The 22733-nt window shown below is 39.4% G+C and overlaps 2 protein-coding genes across 3 annotated transcripts in view; both read left to right on the forward strand.

The window, feature by feature from the left end:
• Positions 1–1945: 1945 nt before the first annotated feature.
• On the forward strand, positions 1946–16788 carry CALM2 (calmodulin 2). 2 transcript variants are annotated; one of them, XM_004436675.3, is made up of 6 exons: positions 1946–2056; positions 8292–8322; positions 14518–14661; positions 14756–14862; positions 15289–15424; positions 16142–16788. In XM_004436675.3, exons 1-6 carry the CDS (start codon positions 2054–2056, stop codon positions 16168–16170), a joined length of 450 nt encoding a protein of 149 aa, XP_004436732.1. In that variant the 5' UTR covers positions 1946–2053; the 3' UTR covers positions 16171–16788. The 2 variants fall into 2 exon arrangements, with proteins under 2 accessions (XP_004436732.1, XP_087292935.1); XM_087436809.1 differs by lacking the exon at positions 1946–2056.
• Positions 16789–20897: 4109 nt separating this feature from the next.
• STPG4 (sperm-tail PG-rich repeat containing 4) overlaps positions 20898–22733 on the forward strand; it is a 40808-nt gene continuing 38972 nt past the window's right edge. The window contains exon 1 of the mRNA XM_087436418.1: positions 20898–20978. Within this exon, the coding sequence (XP_087292544.1) occupies positions 20898–20978 (81 nt within the window). The remainder of the gene's footprint in view (positions 20979–22733) is intronic.

The following is a 22733-nucleotide window of genomic DNA, read 5'->3' on the forward strand; positions in this document are numbered from 1 at the left end:
CTGTATGTGAAGCGCCACCTCAGCATGGCCGGAGAAGCGGTGCATCAGTGTGCGCCCAGGATCCGAACCTGGGCTGCCAGTAGCGGAGCGCGCGCACTTAACCGCTAAGCCATGGGGCCGGCCCCCCAAAAAAATTTTGTGTGTGATAAAATACACATGATATTTACCTTCTTAACCATTTTTAAGTGTACAGTTCAGTGGTATTAAATGCATTCATAACGTTGTGTAACCATCACCACTATTCATCTCCATTAACTCTTTTTATCTTCCAAAACTGAAACTCTGTACTTATTAAACAATAACCCCCCATTCCCCCTCCCCCCAGCCCCTGACAACCACCATTCTACTTTCTGTCTCTATGAATTTGACTACTCTAAGTACCTCATAGAAATGGAATCATACAGTATTTTTTTTGTGTGACGGCTGATTTCACTTTAACATACTGTCCTCAAGGTTCACCCGGCTTGTAGCATATTGCAGAATTTCCTTCCTTTTTAAGGCTGAATAATATTCCATTACGTGTATATACCGCATTTTGCTTATCCATTCTTCCATAGATGGCCACTTGGGTTGCTTCCACGTTTTAGCTATTGTGAATAATACTGCTATGAACATGAGCATCCAAACATCTCTTCGAGACCCTGCTTTCAATTCTTTTGAGTATATACCCAGCAGTGGAATTGTTGGATCATATGGTAATTCTATGTTTAATTTTTTTGAGGAACCACCATACTGTTTTCCACAGCAGCGGTACCATTTTACATCCCCACCAACAGTGCACAAGGGTTCCAATTCCAAGGATCTAATTTTTGGTGGTTTTTAAAATATCCATTTAAATCTGAGAGGTTAGAGACCCAAAAAGACAAATCCGTTGTGAGGGGAAGATATATTATAGTGACCACTTGTTGGGTGCCTATCCTGTGATAGGTACTTTAACATTTTACAGTAACTCTAATCTTTACATAATTCTAATTCTCACAATCATCTTTTGAGATAGGTATTATTACCTCCATTTTATATACCAGACTAAAGATTAAATGACTCATCAAAGGTCATACCTCTAACAAAGTAACTCAACCAAGACTCACACCCAGGTCTGACTCCAGGCGGGAACCCTATTATTCCACAATATCAAGGGGTTATTGGGAGTGAGTAATCCCACAGAACCTCAGATATTGTGGTTTTTGAGTGACTTTTTCTCTCCGGTACCATGACCCTTGGCAACGAATGTGAAGGGGAAGTATAAACGGAAGACCCTTTCAGATTACTCTGTCAGCTCAGCTTCTGCGTTTGCCCATACCCAGATTTTCATGGGTTTTGTGAAGGAGTGATATGGGAAATGTGTGGCCTCCAAGAAGAAGAAATACGAGGCTGAGAAGCTGAGCGCGGGGTATGGGTTTACTGGAGCCTTCCAGCTTCATTCTTTATCGGCCTAAGGTGTTTTCGTCGACGTCTACAAGGGGCGGGAAAGCGTGTGTGTGAGCGTGGCAGGAGAAGCATGGGTGCAGGACGAAGGTTCTCCAGCGAAGCGCAAGGGAAGCGACTCTGCCGCCTGGCGCAGTTGCCAGGACAGCGCGGCCAAAGCAGCAACGGCAGAAGCCGCACCGAGTCCCGGCAGCCGCGATACCGAGTGACGCATTGCAGGTACGAACCAGCCAATCAGACGCCGGCTCAACGATCATCGGAGTTCGCATCGCCACCACAATGCTCCTCCGCGCCGCAAAGTAGCGCCTCTCAGGCGCGACTCCACCGGCCTTTCAACGGCTCACTGCGGGGGTGAAACCCACTTACGTCATCCGTTCGCCCATTTTCCCTTTATCTCTTGCATTGTCGACCAAATAACTGTGGCTATAGGGGTCTCGAGAAGAGTTTGAAAGGTGGGGGTTGGCCGGGACTCGTTTGTGATGTTCCGTTATTTGGAGTGCGGCGGAGGGATCTGGCGGAGGGAGGTGTTTATGAGGCGCTGGGGAAGGAGGAGGAGAATTAGTCCGAGTGGAGCGAGCGAGCAGAGTGGTTGTGTGGTCGCGCCTTGGAGACCGGTAGCGCTTGCAGCATGGTGAGTGCGTCGCTAAGCTGCCGGCGCTTGGCCTGTCGGGGGAAGAGGCTGAAGCGAACTGACTAAAGAAAGGGAACTCACCTCCCCTACACCTTCGGGGAGTGGTCTTCGCCAGAGCGCTGGCGCGAAAGAGGCTGGGGACGCCCGCGGAGGTTGTGTCGCAGGTGCTCCCCCACCCCCATTCTCCTCAGGGAGGTGTCCCCCGGTGTACTGGGGGCCGGGCGCACTGCGAAGCTCCTCAGGGCTCGGCGGGATGGGGCTGGTTCCGGGGTGGGGCGCAGCCCCGCACATGGGGCAGGCGAGAGGGTGGAAGGGCGGGGGAGCGGGAGTGCAGAAGCCCGGGCTCGGGCGTCTGGGAAGGTCAGCGCCGGGGCCGGATTCAAAAGCCCAACGGACGGTTAGCGCGGGCGCCAGGAAGCGCCTTTGTCCGCGGGCGGCCGCCATGCGCCGAGGGGCGGGTGGGCGCGCGAGGCCCTGGCGAGCGCCGGCGTCGCCGTTAGCCCGCATCCCCCGCGGGCTGGTGGGGGGGCCGGGGGCGCGCGGGCGTGCGCGCTGTGTGGGCCGAGCCGCGCGGCGCGGGGAGCGGCCGGGGGCGGGGCGGCGGGGCCGGGGCCGCCGCCCGCTCGGCTCGGCTCGCGCCCCAGCTGCTGCGCTGGCACCTGCAGGGCTGCGGAGGGCTCGGCGGCCCGCGGCGCTGCGGGGTCGGCCAGTGGGGGGTGGGTGGGGGTGGGTGGCCGACGGTTGCCACCCCCCTCTGGTGGCGGGGAGGAAGCGCGGTGCGTCCTGGTCTTTCGACTCCATCGGGGCCCTGGGGCCTTCTTCCACCACCCAGGCTGGATATTGGAAAGAAAAAAAGATTTTTTAAGTGGCTCTGTCGTTGGAAGCAATGAGCTTTATACCTGAAGTCAGGCGCATCCTCGCGACTCGCGTCTGGGTAGAGAGAGCCGTCGGGCTCTGGCCGGGGTCTGAAAGGCGTTCTCTGTTCACCCACCGAAAGCGAGCTCCGGGGTGGCTGCCGGCCTGTTGTGAAAGCCGGTCTTGTCCTCGTGTGACAATTGGAAGGGTGCCTTTGAAAAGGGCCACTGCCTGTATCCTGTTCCTGAGTACTCGCATGCACCCTCAGTGTTAAAGAACCACCGCCGCACACAGCATTGCCCCCACTCCAACCCCCTTGGAAATGACTCGTGTTTCCGTAGAGAAACTGCCAGATCATCTAACGGGTAGTTCAGCTTATTTGTACAGTAATGGCTGTCAAATGCTGTAGTGATAGAAGAGTGTTTTGAGGGGCAGAGAATTTTAAAAGTATTTTCTTGTCACTTGAGACCAGAACTCCTGTTCTTTAATGAAAAAAAAAAAAATGAGGGCGGTAATTCACAGTACTCATTTTGTGGTTCCTTCTGCCAAGTGGTTACGGCGATGGGTGTGTCCAGGAGGCAAGGTGACATCTTAAACAGGAGTTGGGAGTCCTTGCCAGCTGAAACCTCCGGCACGGCTGGGTGTGGGGAGATGAGTTCACCTTGCATGAAACTAGGTTCATTTAAGTTTGATGCACTCGTTCTATCTTGATATTTTAACTTATTTTATTCAGAATTTAAATAGACTAGTTGAATTTACTTTTAGGTGAAACAGGGTGTACGTTATAGGCGTGTAATCAACATTCTAAATTGTGGAGTAAATTTTAAAAATGTATTTACATGAAGGTTAAGGTTTTTCCTAATCAGTCTGATAATTGAATCAAGAACCCCAATAGATTTTCTTGGTGATGCATGCAGTTTCTATCTACGCTTTCATAGTCCTTTGCCAGTGATAAGCTGTTGTAGTTACTGGTTACATCATTGATGCTTTGGGGGTTTTCGGTTAGTTTGTTAAATTGACAATCATCGTTAACTAATAAATTAATTTGGAAATTGTCCTCAGGTAACTTCATAATTATAAGACCTGGAAATTTAAAATTAGGACTTTGTAAAGTTAAAGAATAAAGATTATTTGATGTGGAAGGGGAGTAAGATTGCTCGCATAGCTCTTGGGTTTACGTGTAGTCGATATATGCTCATTGAAAGGGGGATTGCTTTAAGAAGACTTGAGGCCAGAGTGATTAGATAAGTAAAAGATGTGAAGAGGTAGAAAATTTTGTCACTTGAGTCTAAATAAAACATTATTTCATCAAACTTCAAGGAGATGTGTTTCTGTTAGACTGAGGAAATTCACTATGGCTCTATTAAAATATAGAAAGTTATAGATTCGGTTACAATGATCAAATTAGGCCTTTAGTAAAGGTCATAATTTTTATGAAGTAATTTGTTCTAGTGGTCTCTTTTTTCCTCCCAAGATGCTACATAGTAAATGCTGGTTTATCAGAACTAAGGTATCTTTTAACTACTGAAATAATTCAGAGACTGCTTTTGATGTAGGTAAAACAAATACTCTGACTTCTGAAATTGTAGAAAAAATTTTACTTATGAAGCCTTTGTTGTATCTAAGTAGCATTTGGAATAAACAGAAATGAATGAAGGATAGAAGTTTGTGTTCCATTTCAAGCGTATGGACTCATACATTTATTCAGCTAAGAACTTGGAATTATTTTTATGCCGCCTTTCACTAGATAAGCTCCAAGACTATCCATACCTACTTTTCAATGCCCTTTAGGAAATGTTTAATAGGTACATAATGCATTCACTTGAGGTCACACATGTAGTCTAGATTAGTGTTTCTCAGTGTTTACAAATCACCGGTGGTTCTCCAAAATGCAGATTCTAGTTCACTAGGTTTGGGGTGGAACCTGCGAGTATACTAATGCTTGAAGCTTTCTCTGGAGTGACAAGAGCAGTAGAAAGAATTGTATCAGTTGTTGTAGAAGTAAAGGAGTAAGAACTAGTCATCTCTCTAGTGAATTATTCTTCACTTTACTGAGGTAAACACACATGTTAATGAGCTTGAGTTTTCCCAAAAGTATAATTCTTCTAGTTCTTCTACTAAGAAAATGGCACTCTCCATAGACAGAAATAAGAACCAAATTTCTTTGTATGTAGTTGGAAGAGGCTTACAAATTAGAGTGCTAGGGAGTCTTGTGTTCTCTCTTTTAGTAGGTTTTAATCTGAATGTTGCTACTAACGGTTATTTTAAATTTAAAATCTTGAACTCTGGATTAATAGTAAATACAAAAAACTTCTGAGTTTCTTGAAACATTCCAAGCAAAATCAAGGCTATGTGAGTAACTTAGTCTCTTGTGTGCTTAGTTCATTCCTTGAAGCTTATTTGTGATCTTTTCTATGATTGCCTGGAGGTAGGGAGCTGAACACGATGGTGTGGGCCCATTAAATCTTGACTTTCCAAGCAAAATTAGACAATTTTAAAGTTTTCCTTTATAGCTGACATTCTTGTTTCTTCCTAAGACCTTCTCAGCTTTCTTATGAGTGAGCCTTTCCAAAATCTCCCCCCTCACCATGTTGAGAGAACAAACCCCACTGTCTCCCTTCCTGCACATAGCAGTCATTGTTTTAGCTTTCACACATGCTGCAGTGTCTTCCACACATTTAGGTTAACATTTTTTGGTCCTAAACTGATTTCACCTGCCACATCTGACCTCGGGCTGCACCTTGTGATTTCAGTTTGTGGAAATGTATTTTCTCAGCTTGAACAAAGTTAACGTGGAACATGGTAGATTTGCTATAAAGGGCTTGATAATGCCATGCATGTCTACCTTCTGTGTGGAAGTTGAACTAGTCAGGTTGATATTTAATGTTGTAGGTTCTATGATTAGTTACTTTATATAAAATAATTATCACTGAACTCTTTGGGCTAGCCATTTACATGGCTTCTCACTTACTCTGCACAATAATCCTGCAGGGATAGGTATTAATATTTTTGTGTTACAGATAAGGTTGACTGAGAGGTTGAGTAACATGTCTGAGGCTATACAGCTTTTAAGTGGCAGAGCCAGGATACTAGCCCAGCGATGACTCAAAACACCATGCTTTTTTCTCCACTATGCCTTGTTGCCTTCCTTCAGAAATGATAGAAGTCTGGCAAAATGGAATCAGACTAGAAGTAAATCCTCATAGCCTCTAACAAAGTAAACATCAACTCTTTTTGGACTTAGTGGGTTTTAAATCTTACTCCTAGGGAAAACAGTCTATGACTGATTTTATACTAGATACTTGGTGGAGGATTGGGATTTGTAAGGATAAAAGTAGATAATTTTTTATTTTATAAACTTGTGCATTTGAACTTAATTATTGGCTCTTCAGTTTTAAGTTACCAGGCCTTTGACTTTTTTTTTTTTAATAGAAACGAGTTGAGTTTCCATTGAGGTCAAATCAAAATTGTTGAGCAGGGCAAGAAACTTCTGCTTTCTGGGTTCCTTCTCATATTTTCTCATGCTGTTCCCTACAGAAAATGTGATGCTATTCTACATTAAGGTGTTATCCTTTCCAGGGATGTGTTCATTTAAAAAAAATGAAACCAGGCAGCATTTATTCTTCTTTTTTTTTTTTTTTTGTGAGGAGATCAGCCCTGTGCTAACATCCGCCAATCCTCCTCTTTTTTTGCTGAGGAAGACAGCCCTGGGCTAACATCTGTGCCCATCTTCCTCCACTTTATATGGGACGCCGCCACAGCATGGCTTGCCAAGCAGTGCGTCGGTGCGCGCCCGGGATCCGAACCAGCGAACCCCGGGCCGCCGCAGCGGAGCGCGCGCCCTTAACCGCTTGCGCCACCGGGCCGGCCCCTATTCTTCTTTTAATACCAATAAATGAATGGATTAATCATGGTACACTTGACTTCATGTAGGTAGGAATATTCGATAGGAGGCTGTTTGTTGTCAGTGCCTCTCAGTACCACATAAGCAGTTGCTTCATGGGTATATGTACTAATAAGCAGAGAAGTGTCCATAGATGAAGTCCACGTGAAGAACAAGGAGCCTTGATATTTTGCCAATATCTATCTATGTTATAGTGCTCTGAATTTAGGTCTTACAGGCATTGGCCGTATCTAACACCTTAGTGTTTAATCCTGACTCTACTAGTTACTGATTTTGTACTCCCACACCCTGAAATTTAACCTCGAGCTTCTTTTTCCCTATCTATAATATAGGGGATAATATTATTATAGGTTATTGTGAAGATTGAGTAAGAACAGCATATGTAATGAGTTTTAGCAAATGCCTGAATGTTTTTTTTAAAGCAAAAACAGGTAACTCTTCTCCGTGTGCTAAAAAAATCACAAACCATAGGTTCACTTTGGGATTTCAAAAGTCAAGAGAAAATGGGTGGCTGGGAGTTACCATTTGGTAAATAATGTAGTTCAAATGTTCAGAATCCTGGATTCTCTGCAGTTGGCTGACAGGTAAGGAGGAGTAAATACTGGAAGCTTTTGTGTTGCCCTGCCAAACAGGACAGTGTGGATTTTTATCTTTTTAATAGATGAGAGTTTTGTTTAGTAATTTTTGTTTTTTTGAGGTTTGGAAAATCACTTTCATGTCCAAATGATGTCTTTAACCATTTTATAGGGGTATTTGAATGTAGTTCTTGGACATTATTTTTGGTTCAGTGGAGATGTCTGGCAATAATGGTTTGTATCTACCAGAGGAGGTGAGCTTAAGTTTAAGGTATCCTAACTTTGAAAAAGGAAACAATGTTTCTGTTGGATTGTATCCTTGCTTTAGAAGAACAGCTACTCCAATTAAACTTTCTAGTATGCTAGATTTGCTTTTTTTTTTTTCCAATTTTTGAAAAATATAGACTTGTAAAATATTCTGAAATATTTTTATATCTTAAACTTGGAGTCAAGATAGCTTAGCTTTGGAGCCAGCCCCGCAGCTTAGTGGTTAAGAGCATGCGCTCTGCTGGTGGCGGCCCGGGTTCGGCTCACGGGCGCGCACCGTCGCACCACTTGTCCGGCCATGCTGAGGCGGCATCCCACATACAGCAACTAGAAGGATGTGTAACTGTGACGTACAACTATCTACTGGGGCTTTGGGGACAAAAAGGAGGAGGATTGGCAAGAGATGTTAGCTCAGGGCTGATCTTCCTCACAAAAAAACAAGATAGCTTAGCTTTGAAGACAAACCAGGTGTGTGTGTTTTCTACCCACCTGTGTTTGTTGATGATACTAAGGAATGTTGAACTAAATAAAGTTGATGGTACACGGTAAACCTTGAAAGTTTTTAAACTTGTTTCTATAACTGCTAATCTGCATACTCTCAAGTCACTTACCTTTCTCTTTGATCTCTTTGTAGGCTGACCAACTGACTGAAGAGCAGATTGCAGGTGAGAAATACTTTGCTAGATTGTACCCATTGGATTTTATTATAAATTTGAATAGCCAACCTCAAAATAAGATACTTGTATAAAGAATTGACTTTTTGATCTACGTAGTAGATGATAACAAATGGGTGTAATATAATATAGTAATTGAACCTGCTTTGGCAAGTGAGAAGGTAAACTTGCCTGTGAAAGATGTGTGGAGCTGACTAATTAAAGACATGGTTTTAGGCTTTGTGGGTATACTTTGGAGCCTCGTGGTGGTGGCCTTGGTTTTTTTTCCTTGAGGATTATCTTACTCTAAAACATGAATTCTGGGCAGTTTTTAACACTGCATCTCCAAATCAGCCTCCACAAGAAAAGAGGGCCAAGTAGTAATTAATAGGTAACTTGAAATGTAGAATCAGAAAATGAATGTTGAATTTACCCCGGTTTAAAATACCTAATATTTTAACCTGAGAATTGCATATATAGTCGATCAGGGAATAACCATTTCTCTAGTGAAAAACTTAGATTAAAAAGTTAGCATTCTGTTTTACAGATGGAGCAATTTGAATTTTGTCTTAAAAAGCAGTGACAGCCTTTGAAATGAGCTTCTTAAATCTTATCTCCTTTGGTTTGCTATGGAAATACGTGAAATTGTTAACATAAAACCTCATGTCATGTGTCTTTATGCCATACCATTAAACATTAGTAATTTTCATTTTATTCTAATACTTTGAGATGGCTGGTTAACATCAAAATGTTGGGAAAGCTTGCTCAAGGTTTTTTGGGTTTTTTTTTTTTTTTAAATGAATTGCCGTGTTGAAATACTTCTCAAACTCTATTCCTTTACTTTCGTTAGACACTTTTATTAACACAAACATCAGCCAGTTTTAACTGCCACAGTTTTTCTGCAAGGCAAGGTGTTTGAAGTGCTCAAAAGCACTAAAGCATTTTTTTTTACGCTAGAGAAAACTGAGAAAGCCTAGTTGGAACTCAACTATATAGCCCATTTAACGTAAGCTGCCTCCTCCCCCAAACACACAAATTTGGAGGAGCCAGAAATCACTAGTTGCCTCAGATATTCATCACAAATATTATTTGATAGGACTATGTAAATAGAAATCTGTTAGCATTAAGGACCAAATTTAAGCAGGTTTTATTTTTACTTCTTATTGTGTGAATTTGACTTAAACCTGGGATTTGCTTTCTGGGGTTGGTAAATTGCATGTATCAAGTGTATTGAAGTAATCAAGCAGAGCTTTGGAAATAATTTCTTTGTTCATTTATACTATTTTACATGTATCAGTGAAATGTAAATTATGCTGAAATAGTTTTTTATGTAATGTCTCCTTCAGGAACTGACTTGGGCTATCTAAATATTTCCAGTCTTACCTTCTCTAATACCCCTGCCTTCCTCTCTCCCTTTCATTTCTGGGTATTCTCACTTGGGCAGTTGTTTCTACACAGCACACAGCATGTTCACTTTAGGGTGGAAAATGTATTACTTAAAAGTGCCTATCACATAGTTGATGCTCATTACTGCCCTCCCAAACACATGTACAACTCTTTTTAAAAAATTGTCTATTAAATACAAGAGGATCAATCTTCAATGACTGATAATATTTTTATATAGAATACTTGTAGTTCCTTGGAACATTTGTCTTTAAGATAAATTCTGTTTTTTCATTGACTTCCATCATACAATTAAATTTCCAGTGGGGGTGGGAGAAAAGTCTATTCTAGGTTCTCTCCCTACCTTCCCTTTTATTAGGCTTCTGAAGCTGTTTCTTGGACCCTAGGTTTTAGTGAACCTTTAGGGTAGAAGAGCCAAAGCTTTTATGCTACTAAAATAAAAATACTGTGAGATCAGGGACCTTTTTGTTTCCTTTTGTATCCTCAGTGCCTCTCACATAGTAAGGACTGAATGAATATTTCTTTTTATTTTTTTGTGAGGAAAATTAGCCCTGAGCTAACATCTGTTGCCAATCCTTCTCATTTTGCTGAGAAAGATTGGCCCTGGGCTAACATCCGTGCCCATCTTCCTCTACTTTATATGGGATGCCACCACAGCATGGCTTGACAAGCGGTGTGTTGGTCCGCGCCTGGGATCCAAACCTGCGTGACTGAGCTGGCCCCTGAATAAATATTTCTTGAATGGATAAATTTCATTTTCAAAGAAGTGTGCCACACAAAAGGTGTTCTAGAACACACCTACCCTATCCTAAGAATTATTCTGCCTCCTCCCAAAGTCCCTTCCTTCTAAATTGGTATGTTTCAGTGTCCACCTTTGAGGTGAAGGCAGACGTGTTTCCTTATGTGGTAAAGTTGTAGTTCTTGACCAGTAACTTCTTAGAGTCTAAGACCAACTTGTTTTTACAAAAAAATAACAACAAGCTTCATGTATGTAATGCAACATTGAATAAGATACTAAGGTACTTTTTAGGCTAAGATACTTTTTCAGCTATTTTTATCTTCATGTGATAATCATTACTACTTCAGATTTGTTTAGAAATTCTACTAACTTTTTAAATAAAAAATTAGTAGAATTTTGTCTTTTGGTCTAGAAAAAAGCAGTGCTTATTGTTCAGGTGAAGTTACTAGAATTGTTTACATTACCTGGTCTTTAAGAGCAATCTAGAACGGTGTCACATCACTAACAAGTTAATTTTATTGATGACTGTGCCATGATGTTGTTAGTTGTTGGTGTTTGACATTTAGAGGACTAATAGGAAAAACATACAAGAATTTTTCTTTCCTTTTTTTTAAATTTATTCTTAAACCTTCATTCAACTTTCAAGGTCCAGTGTAGGGATAAAACTTATTTGATAAAAAATATTAACCTTACTCAGTTTATAGCAACAATTACATAGTGCTAACAAAAGTCTAATACATGACCTTTAAGGGATTATTAAGTTTAGAATTTTCTAAATAAATGGAAGTTGGTAAACAGGCATTTGATTTTTCTTTTGTTATAATTGTTTCATGATAACCTAATTTAATAAAATTATAAATTTATGTAATAAATAATTAGAAAAAGGTCCTGGAGTTGCTTAATGAGCAAATAAAACTTGTGTAATAGTGTGACTTTTCTGAAAGTTTCAGTTCAGGCATAACCAGAATGGATTTTGGGAGGTCCTGTCAATTATGTTGAAGATAGCTGTTCTGGGACATTCAGGACCTGCTGTTTTCTTAGTGTCTATTTAGGTTTTGACTCCTGGGTTTATGTGTCAAGTCATTCCTGGGAATTACTATGAAAAATGACATGTTTCTATACATGAAGATTATACTAGTTCTGAAGTATAACTGATGAGCTATAAAGGCAGGTGAATTTAAATTGTACTTTTGAGTTTATTCTTATTTTTGCGGGTATTTCTGGCTCCTTAGGGTAAAAATACAAATAGAAATTTGGTTAAACCTTGACCTTTAAAATATTTTCGTTTGTTCCTTTCTTGTATTCATGAAGTAAATAGTGTTACAGCATAGATAGATACCGTTTTATTTTCTACTTTTCACTTATTCTAGCAAATATTTTAAGTTACTAGATTTTAAAACTTCTTGATACGTGGAACACACATATATAAACTTAAACCATGCATCTTCCAGAATGTGGTTTTAAGTTAAATCATATGGTAAAATGATTATAGCTAGTTACACATTGGGAGTTTTTGCACATAATGGTGGTGTTAAACGTTGCCTATAGCTAAGTATTATAGCAGAGAATGTAATATAAATAAAGAGAATTCTCTAAGTAATTTTCTTGTAGCCTAGGTTGTTAGGTGATAGATGGTATGTGTTTAAACCCTAATGGTTTATATTTATACATCCTGTTAAAACAAATAACACACCTGAATATAATGGAAATGTCTTCATCAAATTGTGCTATTTATAGGACTTACTGATGTATTTTTGTCATTGGGTTGATCTAGGTTAGTAGTATAATACTATTTTCCTAAAAGCAATCAGTAGTTTGATACTAAGCTTCTGATAATCAGGTGAGTTCCTATGGAAACAAATAATATTTAAACAGAATGGAACTGTTACTACTGAATGTAGCAAACTACAACTAGTCAGTGATACCTGGTCTAAAGCTAAGCAAATAAAGACTTTAAGCAGAAGAAGGTAACGTGGTGATCCAAAAGGGTAGTAGAATACAGGTAGTTGTGTGGGTAGTTTAAAATAAAGAACCCATTTAGGAAGCTAGGAAGCTATTGTAATAGTCCAGGCAAAAGATGATGGGGGCCATGAACCAAAATATTGGTTGTCGAGATGAAAAAAGAATCTGGCAGTATTTAAATAGAATTCAACAGGACTTATTGACAGATTTCAGGGGAAAAGAATTAAAAGTGGCTTTTGCTTGCGTTCCTAGGGTTTCTGGGGAGTACAGAATTCATTTTCATAAGTCAGCTGGGGAGATGTCCTGTAGGAAGTCAGAAATAAAGGTTTTATGTTAATGAGAGAGATGAGTAGACTAAAGATATGAAGTCTTCATTATAAGTGGGCATAGATGAAATGGCCGAGAGAAAAAAATAAGAAAATGGGTCACGTGCATGTAAGAGACAGATAGGAGCAAGAGCCTTTGGCACTATAAGGAGTTAAATTAAAGTACTGTTGTGAAAGCTAAGAGAAGTTTTCCAGTTTTTTGGTGTAGTTTTAAATGCTGCAGGAAAATGAGATCATCTTTTTATTGACGTTTAAGTACTTGCCAGACATAGTTCTAAGTGCTTTTACACATATTAAATTATCAAATGTAGGAAGTAGGTACAGTTATCCCCATTTAACAAAAATGAGGAAGCTGAGGCAGAAAAGGTTTAGTAACTTGACTTGCTCAAGGTTCCATTACTAGTAACTAGTAGAACGGGGATTTTTTTAATGCAGGCAGTCGAGTTCCAAAGTCTGCTTTTAGTTTCTGTGCTATATGGCTTCACATACTGAAACATACTTGCTGGATTGGGCAACTAGATCGTTGTTGGTGAACTTAGCATTTTCAGCTGATGAGTTGGAAGTAATTTTAATAGTGGATTAATGGAGAAGAAGTGGATGTGAGTAGTGGTGCCTTCCAAAATTTGGGGAGAGATAAGGGCAGGCATTTAAAAGACAATGTACCTAAGGTTTGAATTTAGTTTTAGGCTAAGAGACATGAATATATTTATATGTTAATGGAAAAATCAGTGGAAGAGTAGTTGAGTTCAAAGAAGAGATTATGATGGAATTGAAACTGGGAGGGATATGAATGGAGCAGAGATAGGCAGGCAGGGAATAAATAGCCTTGGACTGTAAGAGGAGGCAAAAGTACCTTACTTGGAAAGTACTGGCTTTGTTATTAGCTCATTTATATGACCTTGCACTACCAAATTTAATCTCTGCTTTAGTTCCTCTGTCAGTAAAATAAATGGGGAAGCCAGTGTAATCTAGTGGTGAATTAAAAGCAACATAATTTTGCAAGAAGATCTTAAATATTTTAGGCAATAATATATTTCACTCTGTTACAATCTTGAGATTTTATATTCTAAAGAAAGATCTAAATTCTTTGTTCTCAGTGATACAGCACTTAGCTAAAATTAGCCCTTCATATCTTGATCATCCCATTGTTAACATCATTATAGATTATTTGGTGATAGTCACTTCTGTCTTCCAGAAAAGGCAACTAGCCTATTGCATGTTGTTCTGAAGTTTAAAGTGTTTTTGTTTTTAATTCAGTAGGTGATTAAATACTTAATTTTAGCTTTTAAGGATTTACTATAAACATAACACATATAGTATAGTTGCTCTATAGAAATACGTATTTGGTACCAATAGTCTTATTTTTCTATTTTGAGTGTAGGTTAGGTCTGTAATTTGGAATTGTGTTCCACAGAGCAGCTTCAACAGAAAATAGAGAAGCCAGTCAAGTCATCTGGAGCTTTGATTCTTTTTCTCTTTCAATCTAGAATAATTTGACTTTTATCTGGTCTAGGTATTAGAGTTACCTTTAAAATTTTAGATGAAAAAACTCCCTGGTAGATCAATAATGGGCATATACTGGTATGATTAGCTAATAAACATGTTTGAAATATCACAAGGTTTCCCACCTAATCTGTCAGGAATCAAAATCCCATTTCAGGTGCTGTCATCTCCATGTATGTCTTTGTTTTAATAGTTGATTAATACATTTCATTTAAGAGGATACTTTTTTATTGTTAACCTGTACATCTGGATTGTGGTCTCTCATTCAAACAGAATTCAAAGAAGCTTTTTCACTATTTGACAAGGATGGTGATGGAACTATAACAACAAAGGAGTTGGGAACTGTAATGAGGTCTCTTGGGCAGAATCCCACAGAAGCAGAGTTACAGGACATGATTAATGAAGTAGATGCTGATGGTAAGTCTTTTAGTTTGGGAGTTTGGGGAGGGGGGGTTTGAGGAAGTGGCATTTAAATTCTGTTGTAATGTTTCAACTAAACGAACCATTTCAGGTAACGGCACAATCGACTTCCCAGAATTTCTGACAATGATGGCAAGAAAAATGAAAGACACAGACAGTGAAGAAGAAATTAGAGAAGCATTCCGTGTGTTTGATAAGGTAGGTATTCAGGGACTGGATTTGTTTAATTTTAATTTGAGGATGAAATGAATATATCAGGACCTCTTACTCTTTGAAGACTTGTTTTTCTGATGCTTTACCAACATACTTTAGTATCAAGTAAAAGCTTTTTAAGAATTCATTATAAACTGAAATTTCCTAATAACATGTATTGCATTAATCTTGTGCTAAGGGAGGCATCATTTGACTTTGAAACTAAGAAATCGTGATTTCAATATAAGATATCCGGCTTGGCTCTCAGTGATGTTTAATTTATAGGTCAACTATTTGTAGATTCTCTTTAGTTTGTATGGATTTCTAAAGTTTTTTTCTCTCTCTAATGTGAAGTTTAGTAAACTTAGTAAACTTCCATTCCAACTCTAAGTTTATAATTTTACTTAGACATTTTACTAAATTTTTTTCTAGGATGGCAATGGCTATATTAGTGCAGCAGAGCTTCGCCATGTGATGACAAACCTTGGAGAGAAGTTAACAGATGAAGAGGTTGATGAAATGATCAGGGAAGCAGATATTGATGGTGATGGTCAAGTAAACTATGAAGGTAAGTCTTTCACTCTCACCATCTCATTCTGTGCTTTGACTTTAAGTTAGAGTTACTTGTTAAGGTATCCGATAAGTCAAAATTAGTGACTTTTCCCCCTAAGATGAAGAGGCTAAAGGGTTATTTATATTTACTAACCTTCTGCTATTCAGAGTGTTGTCTACAGACTAGGCAACATCACTGTCACCTGAGAACTTTTTAGAACTATTTACTGTTAGGTCCTACCTCTAAACCTAGAATCTGCATTTTAATAAGATTCCTGGGTGATTTCATATGCACATTAAAGTTTGAGAAGTACTGTACTCCAGACTACGCTAAAACAATTTTTGTATAACGATTGTGGAACAATTTGAAAAGCTTCAAACTTAAGATCTTCAAAATGAAATTAAGGCTACTTTCTTTCCTTCATTGGATTCTTTTTCCCTCTAATTTGCTATGCTTTGATTAAAAAGTATCATGTGATACTAAATTAAGAGCAAGAATGCTGCTTTATATTTATAATAGCTTATCTAAAGCATTAATTTTGTTTATTCATTATTAATCCTAAATAATTTTGGTTTATGAAATCCCAGCTTTGGCAGTAAACAGGCTTCCTCTGTACTTGATGATAATTTTGAGGAAAGAAAGGGAAAGGGAGACTGTTCAGTGGTTGAGTAAATGTGATTAGTTTTGCCAGTCTTTTGCCACTGACTCAACTTTTGTGTACTTCTTTTTCAGAGTTTGTACAAATGATGACAGCAAAGTGAAGACATTGTACAGAATCATGTTAAATTTCTTGTACAAAATTGTTTATTTGCCTTTTCTTTGTTTGTAACTTATCTGTAAAAGGTTTCCCCTTACTGTCAAAAAAATATGCATGTATAGTAATTAGGACTTCATTCCTCCATGTTTTCTTCCCTTATCTTACTGTCATTGTCTTGAAACCTTATTTTAGAAAATTGATCAAGTAATATGTTGCATGTGGCTTACTCTGGATATATCTAAGCCCTTCTGCACATCTAAACTTAGATGGAGTTGGTCAAATGAGGGAACATCTGGGTTATGCCTTTTTTTTAAGTAGTTTTATTTAGGAACTGTCAGCATGTTGTTGTTGAAGTGTGGAGTTGTAACTCTGCGTGGACTATGGACAGTCAACAATATGTACTTAAAAGTTGCACTATTGCAAAACGGGTGTATTATCCAGGTACTCGTACACTATTTTTTTGTACTGCTGGTCCTGTACCAGAAACATTTTCTTTTATTGTTACTTGCTTTTTAAACTTTGTTTAGCCACTTAAAGAAAATCTGCTTATGGCACAATTTGCCTCAAATCCATTCCAAGTTGTATATTTGTTTTCCAATAAAAAAATTACAATTTTACCCAACTGTTGCTCTGAATCTGAGTCATTTAATTAACTTCAGGTTGAATAATTTTGAGAGTCAGATGTGGAGGTGGTTTCTACTTGGTATAATTTAGATAAGTATTTTTTTTGACTATTCAAGATTGTGTTTAGTTTTTAAATTATGATACTTCCTTCAAAACGTTTAAGCAAAAGATTAAAAAACCTTTTCTAAGTGTACCTGGCATGGGAACTGGCCTGAGGTAGGTGTTCAGTGTTTCCTACCCTTTTTATATGTTTTTCAACTTTGGCTTTAGTTTGTCCAAATTGACTTCAGCCATGCAATGATTATTTAAATGTATGTGTTAAAACCACAACCGTCCAAATCTAGAGGTGAGGGTCATGTTTTTGCCTCTATTTCCTGTTTTCCTCATAAGTGCTTTTTAATTCTTATCGCGTAAGGCAAAGGAGGCTTTTCAGTTGTGCCTGCTTATCTGCAACATGTTGTACAAAAAAGGTATCTTTTAGGAGTGATTGGCAGTAACTAAATCATGCTTTAGTTTTTACTTGTTTCTAAACCGTTGCTTTCTCAGTAATTTAAGCCAATCAAAAGGTGGTTATCAGGGTTTTTGTTTTTTTAAATACTTAATGAAAGATCCCATAGCAAACCAGAGCCAAGATTAAAACATTCAGTGGAATTATTACCTGATTATTATAGCCACAAGGTTTTTCATTTTCCAGGAGGCAATTTGATTGGCAGGTTACTGCTCATCTTTGTTTTAATACTATTATTGAAAACAGAAAACTGGATGGTTAGTGAAGGAAAAGAGAAATATGTTTTAGATAGGACAAAGGAAGTTACACACATCGATAATCCTAACAGGTTATTACATTATTACGTATTAGGTAGGCAATCAGTTAAATAGGAAGACCTTCATTAGATGTAAGTTTAGTCAAAAGGAAGTCCAAACAAGGGTATTTGGTGGGAGAAGATTCATGTGTCTGGCTGTTGAGGCACAGGAATCTCCAGACTATTAAAACATGGGCTTTGGAGTTATTGCTGCTATTCAGATCACTGCTGTGTATAACCTTGAAGAGGTAAATGTTATCCAAGTCTCATTTATCTTAGCTGTAAAATGGGTATCATTTACCCAACTGGTTTCTAACTTGGCTTTATAATAATGAAAGTAAAGCACTTAGCATAGTCCTTGGCATTTGCAGTAAGTGTTCAATTGATATTACTGTGCTGTTAAACCAGTTATGACCCTGTAAAATGAGGGAATTGGGCAAAATTGATCTCGGTGTTTTTCCAGTTCCAACAGTTTGAAATTTAAGTTGCTGATAACAAGGTGAAAGGGGAAACACATTTTGGGGGTACTTTTGTGTGTCATATTAATTGACTTTATATTCTTGTAATCTTCACAAAAGTCACAAAGTAGGCATTATTTTGATTTTATAGGAAATTGAAGTATAGAGCAGTTTTATATAATTTAACTAGTCATATTGAGCACATACTGAGCTGGGTTCAAATCTCAGTTCTACTTCCTACAACATAATCTTCAAACCCAGGACTATAATTTTAAAACATTCAAATCTTAACCATATTACCTGTTTTATACTAGCAAGATCATGGAAATTGATAATTCTTTCCTCAGTACTATCTGTAGCATGTTTGCTCTCAGATAATTCTAACTAAAACCATCACCGTTGCAGTTAAAAATGATCCTAGGATGTGAAGTATTTTACCTAGAATTTTTATTAAAGATCTGATAACATAGCAGAGGCACTGTTGACCTCTACTTAGTATATATAGGCTTGTATTCTCGGAGAGAAATATCTTACCCCTTTTTAAAGCTGCAGTTATGATAAACTGAAAATAAATCTTAAACTTTTCTCTGATACTGCACAAGGCAATGTTTTCTTAAGAGGACATGTTGTTTTTCCTACATGCTTAAATCTGTTTTATTGGTCAAGTCCTTGAAATCATTGACCCATGCTGTTTCTATTTCTGAGATACTCAAACTATTTTCTTACCTAGATGTTCCCTTCTATTTCACACCTTGTATGGGTTTCTGGACTTCTCTGTACCTTTCATCATATTCTTTTAGTCTCTAGGGTACCAGTCCCTAGTCCGCTGAGCCAGTTTTACAGGCTCAGCCAAAATAAGATGAAATGAGGCACAGTGATGGACTTGATTAATATCTTACATTTGTGAAAACTCTAGTTTTTATTTGCCTCTTGACCTTATAATTTCAGTCCTTAATTTCAAACCCAGTGCCTGGTGGTGGTGGTGGTTTTCTATTTTTTTAAGGCTATGTTAAATGAACTTAGAATCCTAGTATTTTAAGAGAAATGGAGTCCTCTAGTCGCCTGCTACTCAAAAAGTTGCCCACAGAATCACCTGAGAGCTTGTTAGAAATGCAAATCTTTGTTCGTGCCCTAGAGTCTGAATCAAAGCCTGTATTTTAACAAGATCTTTAGATGTTTTGTACACATTAATTTTTGAAAAGCATTGCTGTAGTCCATTCTCTGGTTTTATTTGTAAAGAGGAAAACTGGTCATTTATTCAACAAATGTTTTAATCCCTCCTGTCTTCAAAGGGCTCAGAATGAAGACAAAAACCTATGTTTTGGATATGTTTAAAATTAGGGGAAAAACGATTTGTCTAAGTCCTCCAACAAAGATAAGCACAGGGTCCTTTGGGGTACAAGGGTTAGGCCTAGGAGGACTTCTCAGAGGAGTTTACCCTTGAGGTTTGCCAGGCCATCAAAGAAGGAAATAGCATTTCAAGCAGAAGGGCTAGCATATGGGGAGACAACAGAAGCGTGAAGATGGTATGTTTGGCCTTTATATGCAGGTATACATCAGAGCATGAGTTCTAATGAGGGAGAGGAAATGAGATTGTATTGTAAATTTTCCTTTTGTCCTAAAGACAGTGATAGTCCGTATTTACTGAATGCATTGTGCCTGACATGGTTCCAACATTTCACTAAGTTAATTTTCATAATCACCATGTGGGTAGGTGCCAATTTATTATCACCTTTATAGACAAAGAAGCACAATAAATCAGCAAATGCAGCCAGCGTTTAAATCCTGGTCCAAGGGAGGAGAGGGATTCAAGAATGAGGGAGTGGAGTGGAGTAATCAATGCAGCAATGACAAATGGAGGTCAAGTCTGATAAAAGCTGAAAAATCCCTCTTGGTTTTGGCAATTGGATCACTGGCTAGTTTAGCAAGAGCAATTTTAATTGAAAGGTGTGTGCACATGTCAGATTAAGATGGTTTTAGGAAAGTATGGGAGACAATGAAAGAATTGAGTTCAGATGACTTGAAAGTTTGTGAAAGGAAGCAGAAACCTCATGGTGTGGTGGACAGAGCAGTGCTGGAGTCAGACCTAGATTTGAACTCTGGCTGTGCCACTTCTGTGTGATGCTAAGTCAACTGTACTAAACTGTCCAAGGAAGCTTCTGTTTCCTCATCCATAAAATGGGGTTAATACCTACTATTAATGTATTTGAAGTATCTGGAACATAGCAGGTACTCTATAAAATGAAATTATTAAGGTTGAGGGGAGGGTTTGTTTTTAAAGATGAGTGTTTATTGGTTGAGAAGCTATAGCCAAGAGAGAGTGAAAGTGAAAAAGGCCTATACAGATAGGAAAGGGTGGTCCGTGGTTTCGTGCTCACTCCACTTCCCAAGTCAGCGGCAAGAGAAGTGACACTCCCAGAATTTCCACCTGGAGGAGCTTAGAAGCTAAACTAAGGCTGATTTTTGCCTTTTTAAAGCTAAGTACGCCTACCAAGTATACTGTCTCCCTGCCTGGGGATGATTGGGAAAGGGCTGATGGAGAGTCCGGTACGCTCAAGCGCTTAACGAGCCGCCCTTACAAGCATCCCTTGGTGCAAGTACTTACTTGAGGGCTCTCTGGCGACTCCAGAGGCCTCTAGATTTTCTTCCCACACACCTGCACGACCGTGTCGAACTTTTTCCTCTGCGCGAGGCTTCGCGCGGGGCTTCAAAGCGTGCGCCCACCTCCGTTCCGCGACCGGCGGAGACAGACCTGGCCGGTCCCCGCGCACGCTCGGAACCAGCGGGCCCGCGGCGCCTCCTGGCAACCGGACGCCGGCCTCGGCCTCGGGAGCGGGGAGGCCGCAATGGACCCGCCAGTCATCGCCGTCACCTCCACCTCAGTAAGGAAAGACGTGGGGCCTGGCGGTTCGGTGGTCTTGGCCTCGGCTCCCCTGTCCTCCCTTGGCCCCCCACTACTGTCCCCGTCGCCCGGCTCCTCCGCCAAAAATCCCACCTCTCTCTAATCCCCGGCCCTGGCACCTCTCCAGTTCTCTCTTCCTACCTTTCTCTTCCTTCCCTCACATCTACACCTGTAGTCCTTTCTTCCTGATCTTTGAGCTCTACTTCGTTTTGTTTTCTCTTCCCTTGCTACTCCCTTATCCTTCCCATTCGCCTTTTGTTTTCTGTATTTTTTTTCCTTCTTCCCTACTACTAATTGCGCTGGACAACTGCTTTAATAGGGTGATTAGATTTCTTTCGTTTTCCCGTCTGCCGAGAGAATGAGTTTTTCTTTCATTAGTCTATCGGACCCGATTTTGCCCTGCCTCCTATTTTAATATTTATAAAATATTTTAAACTACCTTTGTTTAGTTTTTAAATAAATTCGGGCGAGTGATGTTTAGCCTATCTTGTAAAGAGATTCACCACTAAGGAGAATTTGAAGTGGTAGATGGGTGGAGTTGAGATCACCTGCCTTGGGCAAAACAAAACAGCAGCTGCAGGTTACCTTCCTTTAGGTGCATCATGCTGACTTCCCCCTTCTCCTCGCCACCTTATTTCCCATCCTAGGTAGAGGTGGGAGACCTGGCTTGACCTGCCTGAGACAGTTCGATTTCTGTGACTATAAATTTGCAACGAGGAAGATTCAACATAAATCTAATAAAGGGAATGTATAGGAAGAAATTCAGATTTTAGCAGCATGTATGAAACACACTTTTGTTTTAAAGAAATGCACATATTTCATAGTAAAACTAAAGCCCAGGGGTACTCATAAGTAAAGTGGATATAAGTTGCTAGACAGGAAGAATGAATTATATCAGTTTTACTGACTAGATTGTTTGTTTTTAATGCATTCTTGCTTGAGATAACCCATATTTCTTAATAATAACAAAAGCATTGTAAATGAAACTAGAACTCCATATTTTAAGATTTTACCTAGTGGAAAGAACACAAAAGGAGAAAACGAAACAACTGTGTTCTGTTGAGAGAGGCTAAAACAAATGTGGAATAATAAAAATAGGTATAGAGTACTTACTATTGAAGATGAGAGCGTCCTTGGAAACTGAGGGATACCAAAATAATCTGCTTCTTAGCTTGGCAGATGAAATGCTCAAAATAGAAGCTACCATTTATTGAGCACTGGTTTTGGGGTGCAAGTCTTCATAAGCACAATGCCTGATTCTCGTGCCAGCCCTGGCGGTACCTGGTTTTTATACTCCTAAGAGGAAGCTGAGGCTGGTGAGGGTTAAGTGACTTGCCTAGTGCTCCTAGCTGGTAAGTGGCAGAGCTGGAGATCCAGCCCAAGTCTGTCTGATTCCTCTAAGATTTTGCCTCTTCAGTGTCACAGCAAGCTGGGCAAGCTGAGAGAACTGGCTGTATCATATTTGTATGATAGATATTTGATAGTGTATATAAGGGCAAGCTGAGAGAACTGGCTGTATCATATTTGTATGATAGATATTTGATAGTGTATATAAACCTAGGAAATGGCAGTTTTCAACATTTGCCATATTGCCGGGAATTTGTATCCCAATACATTAATTTGATGAGTGTACACTTTTACCTTAAGCTCTCAGCACCATCACCTGAGCCGTAAATCTTAATAACAATGATAATAATACAATTTTGAATTTACACAACTCTTTTCTTCCTAAGAACACCAAATTTGGTCATTGCTAATTATCCTATGACATCTCTGTGAG

The sequence above is a fragment of the Ceratotherium simum genome, chromosome 11, assembly GCF_057802395.1.
Source record: "Ceratotherium simum simum isolate JZ-2026a chromosome 11, ASM5780239v1, whole genome shotgun sequence".
Taxonomy (NCBI): Eukaryota; Metazoa; Chordata; class Mammalia; order Perissodactyla; family Rhinocerotidae; genus Ceratotherium; species Ceratotherium simum.